The sequence below is a fragment of the Drosophila hydei genome, unplaced genomic scaffold (genome assembly GCF_003285905.1).
Source record: "Drosophila hydei strain 15085-1641.00,03,60 unplaced genomic scaffold, DhydRS2 tig00008139-arrow-pilon, whole genome shotgun sequence".
NCBI classification, from domain to species: domain Eukaryota; kingdom Metazoa; phylum Arthropoda; class Insecta; order Diptera; family Drosophilidae; genus Drosophila; species Drosophila hydei.
The window spans coordinates 1,640,899-1,661,822 of NW_022045847.1; the positions used below are offsets into that span (position 1 = coordinate 1,640,899).

At 37.4% G+C, this 20,924-nt stretch overlaps 1 protein-coding gene across 1 annotated transcript in view; it reads left to right on the plus strand.

Moving 5' to 3' along the window:
• The window catches only part of LOC111601329 (protein couch potato), an 86,200-nt gene extending 68,419 nt beyond the window's left edge, over positions 1 to 17,781 (plus strand). The window contains 9 exon segments of the mRNA XM_030225766.1: positions 10,430 to 10,507; positions 10,922 to 10,975; positions 11,052 to 11,114; positions 12,494 to 12,638; positions 13,639 to 13,841; positions 13,910 to 14,289; positions 14,712 to 14,749; positions 14,864 to 15,462; positions 17,671 to 17,781. Coding sequence (XP_030081626.1) covers positions 10,430 to 10,507; positions 10,922 to 10,975; positions 11,052 to 11,114; positions 12,494 to 12,638; positions 13,639 to 13,841; positions 13,910 to 14,289; positions 14,712 to 14,749; positions 14,864 to 15,462; positions 17,671 to 17,697 — 1,587 coding nt within the window. The 3' untranslated portion in view covers positions 17,698 to 17,781.
• The last annotated feature ends 3,143 nt before the right edge of the window (positions 17,782 to 20,924 follow it).

Below are 20,924 nucleotides of genomic sequence, written 5' to 3' on the forward strand. Positions count from 1 at the left end.
TGCTCCAATTTATTATTCATTTCATATTTAAAACTTCATGGCACGTGTGACCAAGGCAAACAGAAGTTCACTTATAGCAAAATCTGCATAGTTTACTTAAAATACTCTTGTTTACTCAGTAAACTTGCAAAGAGAGATTGCTAGAAAATGTATATTTGTTTCATTGTTCACGATAGTAATTCATATAGATTAAAGCAAGCTGAGTTCTAAAGTTTATTAACATCATTTTCAATGAATATTGTTCTAAAAGACAACATTTATTATTATTATTTAGTTGCCTCGACTGATTTTCGAACAATTATGCAGCCATTTGAGGGTCAATAAATAATAATAAACAGGCTTTAATTGCTAAGTTCATTGAAGATCATTTGTGCCAGCCAAGTGTATTTATGAAAGTGTAAATTTCTATAGTTCTTATATATATTTAAATATACACAATTTGTTTCTCAATTTTAATAAATTTGTCAGTTTGTGGCAGGCCATAGAAATACAAGTATATAACAAATGCATACACAAATGTAGATACGATGAACATGGAGATGATTGCATAACTGATAGTTGTAAATATTTGTAACCAATTATGTATCAGTAACATTTCACAAGTTGTCTATGCCCATGACTAATTGTCATGATATGTATCATAATTGGCCAGTTTTCAATTATTCACATTCATAATGCAGTTCATTGAATTTGAAACGGCCGTAACATCTATTGTGAAGTATATATATGTGTGTGTGCATTGTGAGTTGTTTTCTATTTTTTATGTTTAGGTAGAACATGCACATTTTTGCATTGCATACAAAGCAACTGTAGCGCTCTGATAAGTATGCTATAGAAAATGCAGAAACTCATTCAACTGCCTGTGGCACGCTGGAAGCGAAGTATGTCGCCAAGTGCCGAGGCGCAGTTTTCACTTAACCGTCAAGTGTTTGGGTCGATTGAAAGCGAATCGCAGTCCAAAAGCCGCAGCTCCAACATCATTTATTTAAGAATACAAGATTCTTAGATGGGGGCGGCCGGAGGTCGGGTTAGGGGCGTGATACACACCAGCTTACACAAGCATTTCAGAGCAGTATTTGTGGAAATCCTGCTTCATGTTTAATATGCAAGCCCTGTTGTCTGGTCAATCGGAGCAGAACCAGCCGAGTGGTTAAGTCGTGGAGCAGGCGCTCGTTAGAAAGATTGACACAGCCACCAGGAGTGAGAGTGCAAATGCTGCCATAATAGAAAGAGACCAAAACATTTGCTTTGGCCAAAATGTGGAACAAGCAGCAGCAGCGACTGCAGCATTAGCTTAAGCAAAAATACAGATCAAGGAGAGATATCCCTTAAAATTTGATGGGATAAAATATAATATCTAATTATCTAATAAAATCTAATTTTTCAGATAAATAATATAACAAAAATATTAAAAGAAAATAAATATTAAAAATAAGTATTAAAAATTTAATATAGTATTTATTTTTGTGTTAAATACTTTTTTAATTTTATTATTTTCAATAACTTTTTTTGAGAATTAAATCTCTATTCATATTTTGTTTAATTTTCAGATAAAACATAATAAGATATTTAGTTTTCATCCATGAATATCCTTCATTTAAGATATAAGAATGAAATCCTTAATATACTTTTATTGTTTTCAAAGAGAGGACTGTATTGCTTTGTAAGCAACTAATATACCCCTACGAGTGCTTGGTGTGAGAAGCACATGCTCAGCACGTATTTCATGTACAGTGTATGTGCAGTGTCTCGTTCTCTTTCTTCTTTCTGTGATTGACCCAAAAACGCGCTGATTCGATTTGATTTTTACTGTCTCCTCTTTCACTGCTGGCTCTTGGGATAATTCTTGTGGCTTTGCGCAAATTGAAAACAAAAATATGCCACAATTCTATTTGAAATTCCTGTTGAGTGTGTACCCCATGCAAACACACAAATTTCTACAAAGCGAGCCAAGCGTAAAAAACAATATTTCAAATTGCCGCAAATCACAAAACTTTTTCCACAAAACTTGTTTGCAAGTCTTTGCAGAGATTTTGAATAGAAATTATGCTTGAAGCTGCAACTGAAACTGACAACTGGCCACTGGCTGCTGACCTTGCAACGTGCATCAATTGTTTAACATTACTCGTTAGCACCTGTCAGCTCGACACCTACGACAGCTAAGCGTTGCATTTACAAAAGCCACGCCCCACGCTGAGGCTGCACCATTTCGTACGTTTGGCATAATAAATTAGCTTGCCACACTTTTTGTTGCCATGTTCCTCGTTTTGCGGTGGCTTTTGCTGCTGATGCTGCTGGTGCTGCTGGTATTGCCTGTGGCGCTGCTCTGCGGCAACTTCAATCTTAATTAGCTGACGCAGTTTGCAGTTCTGCACAGTAAGGCAAAATAGGGTCGTACATATGCATTATATTGGACGAGGTAACAACTTGTTAGTTACCTGCAGCAATAGTGGTGTCATGTTTGCCTAATGAATAACCAGAATACAAACACTCATACACGAGTGCGTCTACGCTAAGCACACTCAGACACACACCCACCTGCTGGCACAGAGCACGAAAAGTTGAATATAATTTTGGAGATTCAAGTTAATTAACAGCGAAACAGCTAAGACGTCAAGACCGCTTGACAAGCAGGCTTAAGCTCTAGAGCATCGCATATCTGAAAGTTCTTATGGCAACTTGCTCAGAATGTAATTTATTTAATTTTAATAATCACAATTATCAGTGAATTAAAGCGACTACTTCTTAAAGGTAAGATTCCCTTGAACTGAACTTAATCAAAATGTTTCTTGACACCATATGTAATGTATTGTTCTATAGTTTGAATAGTCATCAAGATCTAGTCATTTTCAAGGTTGTCAGGGCTGTCAGAAGGTAACGTCAAGTTATATATTTTTAGAGTCTTAAAAGTTGATTTACATCATTTTGATTATGTTGAATTCTTTGGATGATATTGAGTCCGTCTTACACATAATCCGTTCTGTGCTCTTGCTCTCAGCACCTGAACAATAGATCTACGCTCTTCGGATGCTCATTTAGGGACTTTGACCAATTGTTCAGCCTTAGCCTCTTGGCCAACTCTTTGTTTAGTCTTTTTTGTAGCTGCTAGGCAAGTTGTGTTTTAATAATGTCGACTGTCAAGCTGGCTGACAAGTTACAGAGACAGCAACAACAAATGCAGAACCCTTTTCATTGTTCACATTCGGACACGTTTTGCGTCCAAGGCTCATTGCTCTATTGTTTTCTCATTTGTAGCATTTTCCTTATGTGTCCTTTATAGGTTTTTCTTTTTGCCGACTTTGGCTTGTTTTTTTCGAGCCGGAAGTATATTTGCAACCTTGGCCTAAACGTTGAATTGTTAATAATATTTTTGTTTCCATTTTGTGTTGCATGTATGGAATTGTGCTTGCTTTGCGATGCAGCCTTGCCCCAGTTAGTTGCAACTGCAAGCTTCATAATGAAGTGAATGGCAAATGTTCATAGCATATTCAGTTGCATGCAATTTGAATATGCCATAAATTATAAACAATGTCTCCAAAGTCGCAGAAATTCTTCAACTACTCCGCCAGCTGCTACATAATTAATAAGCGCCCAAGCTGCCAACACTACACTCAATTCATTTGCCAAACCCTTTTCAAACTCTCCTCAACCTTAGCTCGGGTCCCTCAAAATATGCTGTAAAAAGTCATCGCTCATTTGTTATTTAATCTTCGGCCAGTGCCTGCCGAGCCCCGTCCTCTGTCAAAAATCTCCCCGAGGCAAAGTGTTAATGAGTTTTAATTATTAAAATTTGAAAATTGTTGCTGCTGCTTGTGCTGTTGCATTTATAAATTGTCAAGCTTCATATTTCCATACATCGCTCAGCATAAAGTGCGACACCCACATTCAAAATATATATATACAACACATATATATATATATATATATACTATATATATATTTATTATGTTTGTGTGCAGTTTTATCTAGTTACATAATTGTTGTTTGCCAAACTACCAACTGAATTTTTGCTCAACAGCAACAACTGCAAAAACAACAACTAACTAGTTGCTGTTGCTGCTGGCAACCAACTTTTGACTGGCAGTGTGCGCGCGTGTTCTTGTGTCTATGTGTGTGAGTGTTGCAAATAATTTGCAATCAAAAGTTGCAGCCACGAGAATTTCCCTATTTGGTTCTGCATATGGACTGCCCAAAAAAGAGCCCCACAGCTGTTACGCATTTGTCGCTTATCCTCCTCCCCTCCCCTTCACCCTATCTGTCTTTGTTCTGTTTCATATTTTTGTGTCTCTCAACTCTCTAGAAAATGTCCCGAAATGTTTGGGGCTAATTTGTAAAATAAGCAGTGCTAAGCAAAACTTTGCATCTAGTTGCGACTATCTGTGGCATCTGTATATGTGTGTGCATGAGTGTGTGTGTGAGAGCTGTCATTTGTTTGCATAGCAATTAAAATATTAGTTTTACCTGATTGATGTTGTTGTTGTTGTGCTGGCAGCAGCACCTGCAGCATTTACTGCTGCGGATAGGCGGCTTATTAAGCAATTTAAAAAGTGCTTGCCAAGTGGGCGCTGGCAAGTCTTTAATCAAATGAGAGCAGGCGACAAAAAAAACGCTAATTACCAAAGCAATTGTGCTGTTTGTGCCATGGCAGCAACGGAGATAACAGCCAGACAGAGGGCAAGGATCAGACTGAAGCAGCAAAGCAGAGCTAAAGACGATTCGCGAACAATGGCAACAAATTCTAAACAGAAAAGAATCAGAAAAAATGCAGCAACGCAAACAAGTGAGAGACAAATAGCAAGAGCAACAACAGCAAACAGGACGACAACAAGGATAGACAAGCCAACAACAACAACAATGACGAGAAGACGAAGAAGAACAACCACAACAAGGACAATGACTAGGTTTAATTGAGCGTTGGCCGCGGCAACGTGATGGTTGGGGGCGTGGCAGATTGCGGCAGGTCGCGAGCGCTTGTGCCAAATCCCAAATCAGGCCAAGCGCGCTAAAAAGAAAACAAGACTGCGCTATTCGAGAGTAGCCGACTAGGAGATGCCCTAAGCCCTGCCATTGTTCATGACATTTTCATATTGACATCAAATTAAGTGCAACCGAAAGACTAAGAATTGAATTAAGTTTACAGAGCGGAGCGTCGAAGTAGGGCAGGCATTCAAGGCAGGAAATATTCATTATCTGACTCATAACATCTTCAAGTTATGTTACAGACAAATTTAAACTGAGTGCACTAGATCGCAGGTTACTTTAATTTTGCAAGTTCTTACTTAAGCTGTTGTCTAGGCCGACGAGTCTATTAAACGGACAAGGCTAGGGAATCACTGGAAAGATCGACATGATCACAAGAATAAATATATTTGAAGCAGTCAGCGACGTTTTCCTCTGTCAGTTACAACGTTCTCTCTTCACGTTTTCAATGAGTTCTTCGGGCATAAAAAGCACGGAGAAGCCAAAGAAAAGGCGCAGTATTCGAACAAAACTTTTCATTTAAGCCAAAAGAAGTTGGACAACATTGTTCTAGCCACGAATTGCTGCTTCTGCCGCTGTTTTCTGCACTGTTGCCTCGCATGCTGCATTGCATACTCGGCAACATTTCCACAATGGCCGGCGTCATTTTGTATGCAAAATGCGGCAAAACACAACACCAAACAACAACAATAACATCTTATGTTGCAGTCACATTCAGTATTCATTCATTCATTCACTCCGCATACACATTGCATTCTACACGCCCGAGCTGCCTATTGAATTCGCAATGAGAAACCAGTTAAGGCTAAAGTTTTGTGACAGTTTAGTGAGCTCAAAACAAATAGACTGCAAGCAGTCCGATCCAATCAATAAATAAGAAATGTAACTAAAACAATTGTTTTGTCCTTTTGTCAGTGCCTCAAATTATTCTAGATTATACTGCAAACTCATTTTTCATAGCTTCGATAAGATCCACAATTGACTTGATGATTGAAAGGCCCTGAAAGACCTGCCTCATTATCCATAAAACCTGTACGCTGTAGTACTAAAAAAATTCCAAGAGCTATCAAAGTTAGCTGAATGGTATTAGCATGAAAGTGTTTTAGTCTCATCGATGCATTTATCAAAGCTTCACTGCGCCTATATTCTATATACACAAAGAGTTTATAGTTCCCAAAATGATGGATTAGTAATATTAGGCGAACAAATATATTACAATTTTATTATCGATATATTCTAAATTCTAAATTAAAACAAATACAATTTTTAAAAACATTAAAATTCAAGCCTAATGTTTTAACCAATAGGAAGTCAATGCAACAGAAAAATTAATTTATATATTTATATAAAATATAATAAATAAATAATAATAGTTTATAATTTATATAATAATAAATAAATAAATTTATATAATAATGAATATATTTATATAAAAGTGCCATTGTCCACGGAATGCTGCCTGAGGGAGCAAATTCTTTTCTATGCTTGTTTCACTTGAGCATTTGACAAGCTTTTAAAACGAGAGCAAAAGCAACTAAATAAATACGAGATGACATTATAACAACAACGAGAACAACAATGAAAAGCAACTGCATTTAAGCCTAAAACTGACGACATTTAGCAGACTCGACGCTCGCCATGTCATGAGGTTAGCAGCCAGCCGCCGGTCCAAAGTACTTTCTTTAAAGAACTTTTCGCTGTTGACCTTTGTTATGCATTATGCCAATTAGTGAGCTTTCAATTGACTCTGGATGGCCAGACAAATGGCCAACAAAAGCTTAGCAATAGTCGAACAATAAAACGCACTCAGCCGCTTATAGAAAAACGGACTTTGGAAAGCACATAATTGGCTTATCCGAGCATTTGCATTCAAGTCTTATTAAACAGTATACTTAAATATCAACTGAATTAAAGCTCAATTTTCAGGGAGAAGGCTGACATTGCAGCATTCATAGATTTATTACATTTATTGAGTTATTTCGAACAAGTCATTAATATAAATATATATAATAAAAAGAAAATGAATTGTAGAGAACTCTGAAAATATAAATATAAAATTCAACTTTCACACTACGCACTTTACGTGCTCTGTTAATTTGCTTTTTAATGTGCATTTGATTGTCGATAAAAATGAAAATTTGCAGGCAGCCAACAAAGCTAATGCATAAAAAATTAATTTAATTGGCATCTATTAATAGTAAAAATATTTACGCAAATACTTTGTGCAAAAGCCGCCGATGCGATAAAAGTCAACATCAAAAGTTGTTTCAATGTTAAATGTTTGGCTGTTGATGTTGGCGTTGCAAATACAACAGCAACAACCAAAGCAACAACAACGACAACAACAACGAAAGCAACAATCACTGCAGACATTTAAATATTTGCAAAAGCTGTTAACTGATTTTTTTCTTGACTTAGCCTCTCGATTTGCGTGTCTCGTTTTTTTTCGTCAGCCGTTTGTCAATTTACAAGCTCTTACAATTTAACGCCTCTCAGACTGGAATTGTGCATGCCAAGCCTCAGAGTTACGGCACGCCTACAGCTGCAACTCGGCGTTTATAAATGCTTTATAAGCCGTGTGAATACACATACATATGTGTGTCACGCTGAGTTATCGTAAGTCAACACTTGACTAGTGAGTGATTTACGCTGCACCAAAGAGACAAGACAAGGCCATCTCGATAGTTTGAAGCGTTAAATTTGGACCGGAAGGGCCTTTGGTCAAACTTGCATCAGTTTTCTTTAAGGCTAGATAAGTTCAGCATCCTAACTGATTTTGGCGAACAACCAAAAATGAAGAGTATAATTATAAATGATAAATGTCAAACAACCGGAATATAAACTGAGAGACGAAACAACTTGCGGCTAAACGCAATGCGAGTGAAGGTAATGGAGTGGGGAGAGGGGCGCGGTAAGCTAGCTTCTTGGCAATAATATCAGCAGTAACAGCATCAGCTGCAGTTAAACAACCACAAAAACAAACAGACAGTTTGAGAAAGAGACAAAGAGATAGCGACAGAGACAGAGAGATAAAGCGAGGGAGGGAAGAAAGCTTTGGTTGCGGCAACAAAATCATTGCCAAGCGCAGGCAAGCAAGTTGCAAGGTTGACCACCAACAACAATGAGAGTAGTAGCAGGAGTAGTTGTAACTGCAATTCTATGACATTTACTGTATTTAAATGGAATTTGGCAAGCAAAGTTGTTGCCGCAACGCCCACACAACCTCCACAGCAATATATATAGTTGGCAACATATGGAAGTGGAGCTAAAGCTTAACTAACTGGCTGCTCGGCAGCTCGTACTAGTTGCTTGTGTTTGTTTGCCAAAATGTTAAATGTCTATCCGCAGTGGCCAAAGCACACACACAAGTCAACAGGAGCAGCAGAGGTAGCTGCAGCCAACTCGCATTTAGCCCACGTCTATGGCTGATTTGGCTCCGGCTAACTGGCTTTTGCGGTTGGCAATGCAACTAGCTGCACGTCTGAGCAGAGTTCCATTTCCTGTTTCTGTTTCTGTTCCTGACTGTCTGCCAGTCTCCCAGTCTGTTGTTTGCTCTTGGCATATTTGCAGCGCCGAGACATGACATCGACTTGAGGTGCAGCGCACACACTCAGACGAAACACAATATAATTGCATTTCAATGCCATTTGCAACAGAAATTTTGTAACCACAACTATATTCAGTGTGCCGAATCCACTTTCTAATTAGTTTGTGCTAGGCTCATTTTACTTAAAGCTCTCTTTTAGCTTCGCTCTCCTATCTTCCCTATTTTTTATTTTTTTGAGGCAGTGTGGTCTCAGCTCAGCTCATTACCCGTCCAATTAGTGGAGCCGTAAAAGGCGGGAGAGACGACCGCAGACTGCGCAAAAATTAATTTTAATTGCTATTTAACTGAGCGTGGCTCACAGATCCTTTTTGGCAGCGCCAGCAAACGTCAAAGGATTTCTTGCTTTTTATTATTTTTTATTGTATTTCCATTCTTTTTTCTTTTCTTGCTGCTGGCCAGCACTTGAGTGAATTAATTAATTTGTAAATGGCAGTTGGACACTTTTAAAGCCGCAACTGCAGCAGCTTCTACGGGTGAAGACTATTAATAAGCTACACGTTCTACCTTTTGGGCTAACAATAGCTAGATTTCACGATAGAACACGTTTTAATTTTAAAACACACACACACACACGCTTATGAGGCTAAGCGACACATTTCACTCTCAGGAGGTGGAGCTTTGGCACAAAAACTGTTCGTATCAGCGGAGACAACGAATTATCTAAATATCCGACTATGTTGTGGCCATTCCAAAAAGCTTGAGAGATGAGAAACGGTCAACCATTTAAGTTTTATCGATATAAGAGCAATCTTGACTCAAATGTTTAAATATATTTTGATTTATTCGAAAATTTGATTACTTAATAATTCATATAAGCAAATGCTTATTTTCATTGCTCATTTTTATTTTTAATATTCGATTAGTCTACTAAATATAAATTTAAATATTTGTTGCCATTCAAAATGTTTCTTTTTACTATTAGAATTGTAATTTTCTTTTAAGCTCGATTCACAAATTTGCCAATCCATAATGAATTATATTTATATTTAGTGGCTATCAATATTTTGATCCACAACATATTTTTGAGGCCATTTTGAATGAAACGTCTCGGAAATGAAGCGCTTAAAGTTGAATCAATAAAAACAATCTCAGTATACCCGATCGCTTATTAAATAAATTGGACTAATATAGCCTATGCCACAGAATACTCTTTTATACAGTCAAAATGCAAACATAAAAAATAAAAGCTGACTAAAAATAGCTAACCGCTAACAGCTCACAACTCAGAGCTTACACAGCTTGTCCCTTTACAATGTGCTTGCCTAGGTGTTAAAAATAAAGAGGGACAACAAAAATGCGGCAAGGCTCATTAGTGCCCAAAGCCCCTTGACACCTTCTCTTCAGTCGTCTCTCATCTCCCTCTCCCTCTCCCTCTCTCTCACGCGTTCTCCACTCCCGCCCGCTTCTCACTCTATTACATCTTCTGTTTCAGCGCGTCACGTCGTTGCCTTAATGAATTCAGCGTTTATGGCGCTTATTCCATTTGCTTTCATTATCACTACACACAAAGATAGATACACACACATGTGCACGTTGTCTCGCATATGTGTATGTACGTGTGTGCGTGACATGAACTTTTGGGACATTTGGATGGCGGCGAAATTTAAATATTTGACACATTGAAATGGAGGCCAAAGGTTTCCGTTCCGATTCACTCTTGTATCTCCGGCTGCTACGTGCCAGCTTTAACTTAATAACACAATCATAGGAAATTGCTTTCTCACAACAAAATTGCCATATATTCACACAGATTTATAAACTATACACACATGTACATGGCCGCCCCTCCATTTCTACTTAACTTATGTCTAATCAATCTCTTTTTTCTCTGCTCTGTTGCAGGTGCGCACATTGTTCGTCAGTGGCTTGCCAATGGATGCTAAGCCACGCGAGCTCTATTTGCTATTCAGAGCCTATGAGGTGAGTAATCCGTAACGAAAACTAGCCAAGCGCATGTTTATGCAAGACTTGGCCATGGTGGTCAGACTTCAAGATCTAGAAGGAGGTGTAGGGCAACCATCACTTGAATATTAATAAACGTAATGGCTAATTCCTTAAAATACCAAGGTGTGACCTTATTAGGTTGTATAGTCAGGAAATATGCTTTAAGAAAAGTAAAGAGAATAAATAAACGGCAAGCAATTTTAGAAAATAAAATAATATTGTAAAAATATTTTAAATATTACAAAAAGGTTAAAAGCCGTGAGGGAATTGAGCATTTTAAAAAAATATTTAAGAATTAAGAGTTATTAATGTTGTTTCTAAATTGTCGTCACACCTACCTCGAAAATGTAAGGTTATTAAAAATAACATCTATTGTACTTCGTCTACTAGGGCTACGAAGGATCTCTACTGAAAGTAACTAGCAAAAATGGCAAAACAGCATCGGTAAGTAATTGCTTTGCGGTAGATATAACGAAGCCAACACTAAAATTTATATAACATCGAACATATTGAACCACAGCCCGTCGGTTTCGTAACATTCCATACAAGAGCCGGAGCCGAGGCAGCCAAACAGGATCTACAGGTAACTATCAAAGCGAATTGCCTAGCAAAACTTGTATAACTTTTACAATAAATTTATATATATTTATATAAATATATATTATTACTACTCTATATACTTTTTAACTCTATATATTTATATAAATATATTCGATAAACACCAAATATTTTTAGCAACGCCTGCAAAAAGACTTCCCCAAACGGCAATCAAACTTTTCGGCGTGCCAAAAACATGTACACTTAGATTGTAAAGCACACAAAGACAAATTACAAAAAGAAAAAAAAAACAAATTGTACTCGTATTTTTGCCTGGCTTACACTGAGCGTTAAGAACAGTTAGGTCCCTCAATCGTATCTCAAGACCCACAGCAACAACTACAACAAACAAACAACAACAACAACAAGATGTACCTTTCACACGTGCTTGCATTTTGAAAGAACCTTCACCGCATTTACGTTTAAGTCTTTTCATATTGATTTGTTCTCTTTTATTGTTTTGTTATTGCATCTCGCTCTCAGAAAACTATTCTCCCTCTCTATCTCTCTCGCTCTCTCTCACACCACCACACACAATACATATACATCACATTAAACACTCTTCCGCTCTCTAATTCAATATATACATACATATAGCAACTGCAATGAGGCAATGAAGCACCAACAATAAGAACCTTTAATAATATATGCATATATATATATATATAAATGGAAATATATATGTGAAATTATATTTTTAGTGAACAATTTGTATGGCTGGAGCATGTCAATGCCACCCTTTTCAACCCCTAGGCACCACCCATTGGCACCGAATTTCTCCAACGAAAACAAAAACCCAAACGCCCCACTCATAGGTGCTCTTCCTATGCAGTTGCTGTTGTCATCTCCTGCTTTTGATTTATGTGCATATACCAGAGATAAACTCACACACACACACATACACAAACACTCTCAGTTAGATCCGAGTAACCCCTAACCCGTTAATATCTGAACAGAGCAAGGCATACAAAAGCACCACTCAATAGCCTCTACTCAGCGTTTCGTAAGCACTGCCAATAAGAAAAGAACTTGGTTTCTATGTACCCAATCGAATACAAAGATAAAAGTAGAATATGCAAAATCTGCTCTCTCCATTCCCCATCTCTCTCCGTCTCTCTCTTTCTTTCTTTACCTCTCGTTTTTCACTAGTTATGCGACATTTGAAATTATTTTTGGCGAATTGTTGCAAGATAACGAATTCCAAAATAGAAATTAAGGCAGTTGTATGGAGGGTCTTAAAAAAGCTTATTTAATTGAGAAAGACTTGTTTTATTTTGCAAGAATGAATTAAAAAACTACAAAAATAAATATACGAAAAACAAATAGAAAATACAAACCGCTGTATTTTGATCTGATCATTTACAGCAGGGTGTTCGCTTCGATCCCGATATGCCCCAAACAATTCGCTTGGAATTCGCCAAGAGTAACACGAAAGTGAGCAAACCCAAACCACAGCCCAATACAGCGACAACAGCCTCACATCCTGCATTGATGCACCCACTCACTGGACGTAAGTAAAAAAAAAACAAAATTGATAAACTAAAAAAAAGAAAAGCTCAACTCAGCAGCTGCTATTTTTTTAGTTACAAAATATTCTTTTGGTTTATGTTTGTAGTAAATAGTTTAAAAAAGATATAAAAAACACATATATTACTTCGAGCTAACGAATCGATGGCGTGCCTAGGGAGCGTACGCAGTGCACTTCCTAATTATTATGACACACACACACTCAAACACAACAATAATCCAACAATTGAACTGTTGAAATTCGCTTCAAGTGCACACTCTCTCTATTAATACAAATATGTTATATATAATCCGTATATATTGCTATATATCAAATGTGTTCAACTATCGTAAGCCCCAACTAAATTCGCTATAAATATTTACATAGGTTACAGCAACAGCTCAACAAACCGCAACAAACAACAACTACAACAACAACGACAACAACAACAAACAACCACAATGATATTATGTAACGCACTTTGGTCACTGTAACACTTTGTTTGAATCACACACCACGACACAGCCACACAGCCACATACACACACACACACTAAGACACACACTTATACACACAATCCGTGAGATGCATACTACAAAATGTATATTCAGATATAGATACATTTACTTATATATTTCGAAATTGAACTCTGCTTGAAGATTCTAGTCCAGAACATTTTGTAATTATTTGTACAAAATTCTAGGTGTTTTAATATATTGTTTAAATAGTTTTTTAAACAAGTTAACCACAACTAAATTTTGTAGGTTTTCATTTTCGATATAACGAAAAACTTAGGCAACGAACTTGAAACAAGTATATTTTTTTGATTACTTTTTATTTTGCAAACTTTTATCAAAATTAATAAGAAGCAGAAGCAAGAATAACTTTTTTACATAATGTGAAATCATAAAAATGTTCAAACTGGCGCTCAACTGACTTCTCGATTGTCTCTCTCTCTCTCTCTCTCTCTCTTTGTCTTGTTCTCTATTCCATTTTCTCATAGATCTGGGCGGGCCATTCTTTCCGGGCGGACCCGAGCTATGGCATCATCCGTTAGCGTATTCAGCCGCCGCCGCCGCTGAGCTACCCGGTGCCGCTGCCTTGCAGCATGCAACACTCGTGCATCCGGCATTGCATCCGCAGGTGCCCGTACGCTCCTATCTCTGACTAAATACAGACAAAGTAATGGAGCAGCCTATGCATCAAGTGAGTAAAGACGAAGCGCCATACAGGCTCACACATTATTAATTGTTGCCCCACTATGCGTGTTGCAGACTCAAATGACAATGCCACATCATCAGACAACTGCAACCGCTTTACATCCCAGCCAGCAGGCGGCTATGGCGCACTTAGCCGCTGCCGCTGCCGCTAACGGTGGTGCTGGTGGAGCAGCTGCGGCTGCTGCTGCCGCTGCGGCGCCGCAAGGTACTGCCGGTAACCCAGCTGCAGCTGCTGCCGCCGCCGCTGCTGCTGCGGCCGCATCACATCATCATTTTTTATCCAGTCCCGCTCTGGCTAGCCCCGCCGGCTCCACCAACAATGCCGCACATCCAGCTAATCCGCAAATAGCAGCTAATGCGCCCTGCTCGACGCTGTTCGTAGCCAATTTGGGTCAGTTTGTGTCCGAGCATGAGCTGAAGGAGGTTTTCTCTAGGTAAATTAATGACTTCAACTTTGATTACAATAATTATCGATATAAGCTAAGCCAGAAACGATAAGCGATATACCGATAAACCGTTTAAAGAAGATACACATTTAAACACGTTACAAAGTTTGAGTTGTTGAGCGAAAACTGCACCACATTGTTAACCACAGCAGCCACCTAAACAAACCACTAAAACCACCACCCTAACCACCAACTGCACCACAAATTTTTTCTTGAAACTCAAACTAATCGCAAAGACTAATCAACATATTTTTTGCGTTCTCTCTTTGGTTTGTCGTTTGTTGCCCATCACTTGTATTATACATGAAATATCGATAACCGACTACTACCTATATACCTATATATATATAAATATATATATATACATATATTGTATATGCAAAACAAAATATGTTAACATATATGCACAGTATGCCTGGCTTTTGTCGCCTACGAATGCACACAAAAGGTACGCACAATATCACAACTTCTATGCCTCCAACTTTGTCTTCAACTCTGCCTTCTCCAACACGAACTGCAACTTTCCACACTGCAACTGTCAACCAACAATTATCAACAATAGCAGCAGCTACCAACTGCAATACAACCAACACCAATACCAACATCAGCAGCAGCAGCAACAACAGCAACAGCAACACCAATTCTGGCCAGCAGCAGCAACAGCATCCGGTGGCCTTTATTGAATTCAACGATGCTCCGAGCGCCGCGCAGGCCATGCAACAGCTGCAGGGCAAGTATTTGCTCAGTTCAGATCGCGGCTGCATACGCATCGAGTATGCCAAGACGAAGATGCTTAACGAGTTGTCGCTGCCGCTCATGAATGGCAAGGCAGCAGCAGCAGCTGCAGCAGCGCAACAACAACTATTTTTATTGAATGGCGGCTTGGATTTGGGGCATGTTGCAAATACCAACATGCTAGTCACTGCACCAGCAATCAGCACCACAACACAAGCATCGACACAGCAGCAGCAACAGCAACAGCAACAGCTACAACAGCAGCAACATTTCCAACTACAGCAACAGCAAATGCAACAACAACAACTACAGCTACAGCCACCTGCAGGCTGTACCAGCACCAGCACCACTAGCGTTGTTGTTAACTCACTACAGCACAACCAACTTCATCCAAATCAGCACCACCAAAATCATCTCTTTAGAGACGTATGTATATGATAAATAAAAAGCAAAACAAAACCGCAATCAATGAAACCTAAAACTAAACGTAAAAGTAAAAGTAAACGTAAAAGTAAAAGTAATTTCGTTTATGTAGTTGCTAAATCACTTTCTATCTATCTAACCCTCTGTCTCTGTCGCACACACACACACCCACTTAACTATCGCTCAGCAATTCTTAAGCCTGTTTTTATATAACCTCCAAGCTTTTGAAATATTTAATGCAGCCAACTCTCACGCAAAGGGTTCTGCTCATAACTCACAACCTTTATGCTTCCAACCCAGGCACCATATATCATAAGCAAACAGTATGCAACCCACCCAAAAAAATGAACCAATTAACTATTTATGAAATTGCAAATTGTTATTGTTTAGCTCGGCTCGTTTACTTTGCATGGCAACAGCAGCATCACAGCAACAGCAACAACAACAGCAACAGCAACAACAGCAGCAGCAGCAAAAATTGCGACCAGGCAGGCATTTAAATACAAATTATAACAAACATATATGGCCAGCATAAAGCCCCAACTACACACACAACGACAACGATTTATGGCCACCTTATAGCACTTGACTTTATGCTACACACACACACACACTTCTCCCGTATTTTATATGGCCATCTTGCGGCCCGTCTCGCCTCGGTTCGCTGCGAAACTCGAGCTTCAGACATCCGTTAGTTTTAAATGCAAGCTTCCGCTTAGCCGCCACAACAGCAACACTTTTTTCACCTTAAGCTCAGCACAAACACACACACTTTTGCATAAATAGTCTGCATTCTGCCTGCTGCACTTGTTTATAATTCTAAGAGTCCACATAAATTTACTTTTTCAATTTTCGTGATCACAAACAGTGGCAGCGGCAACAACAAATAAATACAACAGCAACTACAAAAAAACAATAAAAACAGAGCATGAAAACTTTATAAAAAATGCAAAACACACACATACCACGCCCACAGTCATGTGCCGCCACCCACAACATTTATTATACCAAAGAAAAGTAGTTTAATATGAAGGAAGCAACACGAACAAGCCGAAGAATTCGTTTATTAGCTCAATTGCCATTTCGTAACTAGGAAAAACTTATAAATATTTAATTTACAAAATTTATTAAGCAGATGACTCAGGTAGCATTTACAAAAATATAGATACAAGATTGAAAGATGGATAGATAAATTTTCATTAGTATGCAAAGGTGGATGAATGAATTGCTTGCGTCTTTATTAACGGTAAAAATGAGGATAAGTTGTGTAAACGTAAATGAACTCTACGAAGCAGGTGAAACGATCGCAGCAAATGTAAATAACTAACGATCGAGGGAAACAAGTTTAAGCCTTACATTATATAGACACAGCCATTACACTAAACAGCAGTTAAAGTCGCCATGAAAGACTAAGTAATAGCCCTAGTCAATGCAGACTACCACCATAGAAGTGTCCATCTGACACATACGACTTAGTGATTGAAACAGAAATATAAGTATTCCAGAGCAAGGCACAATTGCGCTTGCCAATAGTCAGACTACATAAATTGGTGTCCCGCAATTAAATATATCGTCATTGAGAGCTCATATAAATGTGCAAAATATATTTGCAGTCAAGTTGTAAAAACTTTATAGCGACAAAATGTTCGTAGTACAATCTATAGCTTTTTTGCTTTTTGCAGTTGATTGCTTGCTCGAAATCAATTTAAAGCGTTTTACAAGCTGTGAGTGTTTCTCCTTTTCGGTAATGCTAGGGGCTTTTGTACTTGGGGTTAGTAATGATTGCGAAGCCAGCAACATCATAAAAAATTGCTTAGCAACCAAAGGGACTGGAGGGCTTCAAGGAACTGCTGCTTTAAGTTGTTGTAGAAAAGTTGGTTTTTTGCATGCTGCTTACACATAAAACATGATTCTTATAGCGGCACAGCCATAAAATAGTGGCTTGCTAGAAGGTTATGTGTGCGCATGGGTGTCTGTGTGTATGCTCATTGTGTGGGTCCGCTTGGAGGGGGCCCGGGGGAATCGTGAGCCACGCACCCACTCACCCACACACCCACTCACCCATACACACACATAGCCAGTCAGCCATGCATGTCCATTTAAAGTGTAACGCTTTAAGTACTATCCAAATCACTGAATGCACAAACTCCCAATGTCAAACTTCACTGACAGCCACTTACAACGCGAACTGTTCTACCAAACTACTTGCAGAGGAGCGGGTATGGAATCAAGGCATGATTTGCTCGCTAAGAAACTAGAGCGTGAAATGCAGCAACAACAGCAACATCAACAGCAGCAGCAACAACAACAGCAGCATCATCAGCAACAGCAGCAGCAGCAGCAGGCACACCATCAGCAGCATCAACATTTCCATCAGAGCCACCAGCCGCATCATCATCATCACCATCATCACCAACACCACCATCATCAGCAGCAGCAGTTTTTGATGACGCCGACAGCGACCTGACCCGGCAGCGCGAACGCACCACCAGCACCACCCACGCCGCTGACCCACTACCAAAATCTACAGCAGCAACAACACCACCAGCAGCAACCACTGCAGCACCACATCTATTCGTATGTGCTGCCAGCGACAACCCACATTGCCGCTTGATTGGTGCAGTGGTGCGACGGTCCTCAGCGACAGGCGCACATTTTGAGTTTGAGCGGATTTCCCTCTCCGCCCAGCATAGAGCAGTAAAGCTCCGCATGTGACGGATACATGTAAAGGAGGCAAAACTTTAGTTGTAGTATATTCAACAAAACAAACAAAAAAAATTTGAAAAATAAAAAAAAAAGGATATATAAAAATTATATATATATATAATTTATATGGCAAGCCTAACCCAGTTTAGTGAAATTTTTGACAGGCCGATGAAATGTATGCAAAAATTGTAGGTACCAAAAAAAATAAATAAAAAATAAAAGCAGCAAACGAGAAACTTGTAGTAAAATATACAAAAAAAATAAAAAAAAAACCAAATAAAAAATCGATAGATCGGATTAGATTGAGGGAACTTAATCTCAACAGTTAATATTGTCCCAATAGATACACAAACATGTCTGTATATATATCTATATATATTTACATATATGTTTATATATATATATATATATAAATATGAATTGCTGCAAACGATTTTTGAAACATTTTTAACTATGGTTGTTCTGATAGTTTGCATTATTTGCCTTTGCTTTCGAGATTTGGCTGAGATCGGTCATGAACTTTTCTTTTTTCTATTTATTTATTCAGTCACTTTCGAACATTGAAGAAATGGAATTGAGACATTAAAAGTTACGTACGTTTTTTTAATATTTTGATCAGTATAAAAAATCTTTTTAAATCATAATAACAAGTTAAGGGAAGAGAAAGCAAAAATACATATGAAATAAATAATAGTAAAAGAAAAAAGAAAACATAATTATAGCTTAACCGAATGTGCCCTTTAAATAGCTCTCTTTCTAGAATTATTACAAGACAAACAAAAAATGATAATGAAATATGAAAAATAAAAATTAAACCAAGTAAGTAATACATCTGTATGTTTGTGTATGTATATGCATTAAATTAATATCTTGAATCTAGTAATACTATTTCGAAATGTTAAAAAGAAAACAAAATATGTAAAAGTAATTGAAAAAGAAACAATTTAACAACGAGAACTAGTCGAAGTCATCATAAAAGAAGAAAGTGAAATTTATATTGAGGAAAACTGAACGCTGGTTTCGAAATTTATTTGTTATAATATCGTACTTATAAATCAATTGTGAGTTCGACACACACACACACACATATATATATATATATATATATATATATATAGATCCTGTTTGCCCTAGCAGTTAGAGCAAACAGGAAGTGTAGCTGGAACTGGCTCTGTGGCTGGTTTGATACAAATTCAAACACTCTCGACACACTTTCCGCCCAAAATAAAAAGAAAGATTGAAATTTCTGCAAAGGCTCTCGACTCCACCCTAAAGACTAGAAAATTGATAAACTTGTACTGTTGACTCTTCATCAACAACAACCACAAACTGAATTCCTAAACTCAATTTCAAAAAATGCTAGAACAATCAAGACAAACACATTTCTTGCGAAAACCAACGAACAAGAGGCAGTGGGGTAATAGCTACAGGTGTAAATTTCTCTCAAAGCAGAAAAGCACATGCAAACAGTAAACAGCAAGCAACAAACAGCAAACAGCAAACAGCAAACAACAACCAACCAACACAAACAACTTCTATGATTACTCGTACTCTATACACATTTACGAGTGAAATCGGTTACATATCATCTTACGTAGCGACAGTTGCTACAATTCAGCAACTACTTATATCTATTGTAACTAAACGAAACAACTACAAGTACACTTATGCTAAAGCAATGTAAACCAACAAACAAAAAACAAACAAATAACAACAAAAGGCAAGACATAGGCTTTTAAGTAGTTAATTACAACAAGCGGCGCGCTTAAAAATTTGAAAGCATAAAATAATATTTTATTTATTTGAAAACATTATTTTTGTCAGCATTGTTTAAATTATATAAGCATACATTCATTATTTAAATATATAAATATATATATTTAATTAAATTTTTATATTTACCAAAGTTGTCCTTACTAAATAACTTAAAATCGTTTACGTTAACCATTCCCAACATTTGTTAAACAAACCAACAGCAAATTAATAAACTTAAACATAATAAACATAAACGTAAATCTATTTAATACTTTGTTAAGATTAAACAAGAAACAACTAGACATACCAAAGGCATATCCGAAATGTTTGTTAATGCAAAGAAATCATTAAGAATATGTAAAATATATTATGGCAATAAGAATTGGCATAATTGGTTATGGATATCAAACAAAAAAAAACAAAAACAAAAACAAAATCTAAGAACATGTTAAAAATTTGTCTACTCCTCATTTTCTTAACTTTAATATTGAAATTTATTTCGTATATGTATAATTTCAATTGACTTTAGTCAAATGTAAAAGCATATTCCGTCCAATTACATTTCTTGCTATCCTCTTGCCGATCATCATCATTGTCATTAGCATCATCGATATCATTATCAGCTGCATCAAGAGCATTGATCATGACATTCAGGCGCGTTGGTCAGTCAACATATATATTAATATATATATAAGTTTGTGAAAGCACCTGACACACACACACACCATCTCACATACATATATAAAGTTAAAAAAGCTAGTTATAAGAGAACAAGTTTAATTATATTAATACTAATGCATATCATAAAATTGCGCCTTTAATGAAAATAAAGAACAAAAACCCAAAAACAAAAACAAAAACAAAATGAATGAAGCAAGAATATTTACAACTACAACTAAGCACATAATTAAATTAAACAAAAAGAAAGGAAAGTTTATCAAAACAAACCAAAATGGAATAGATGCTATGCCTAATACAAAATATTTTCGAAATTAATTTTTAAG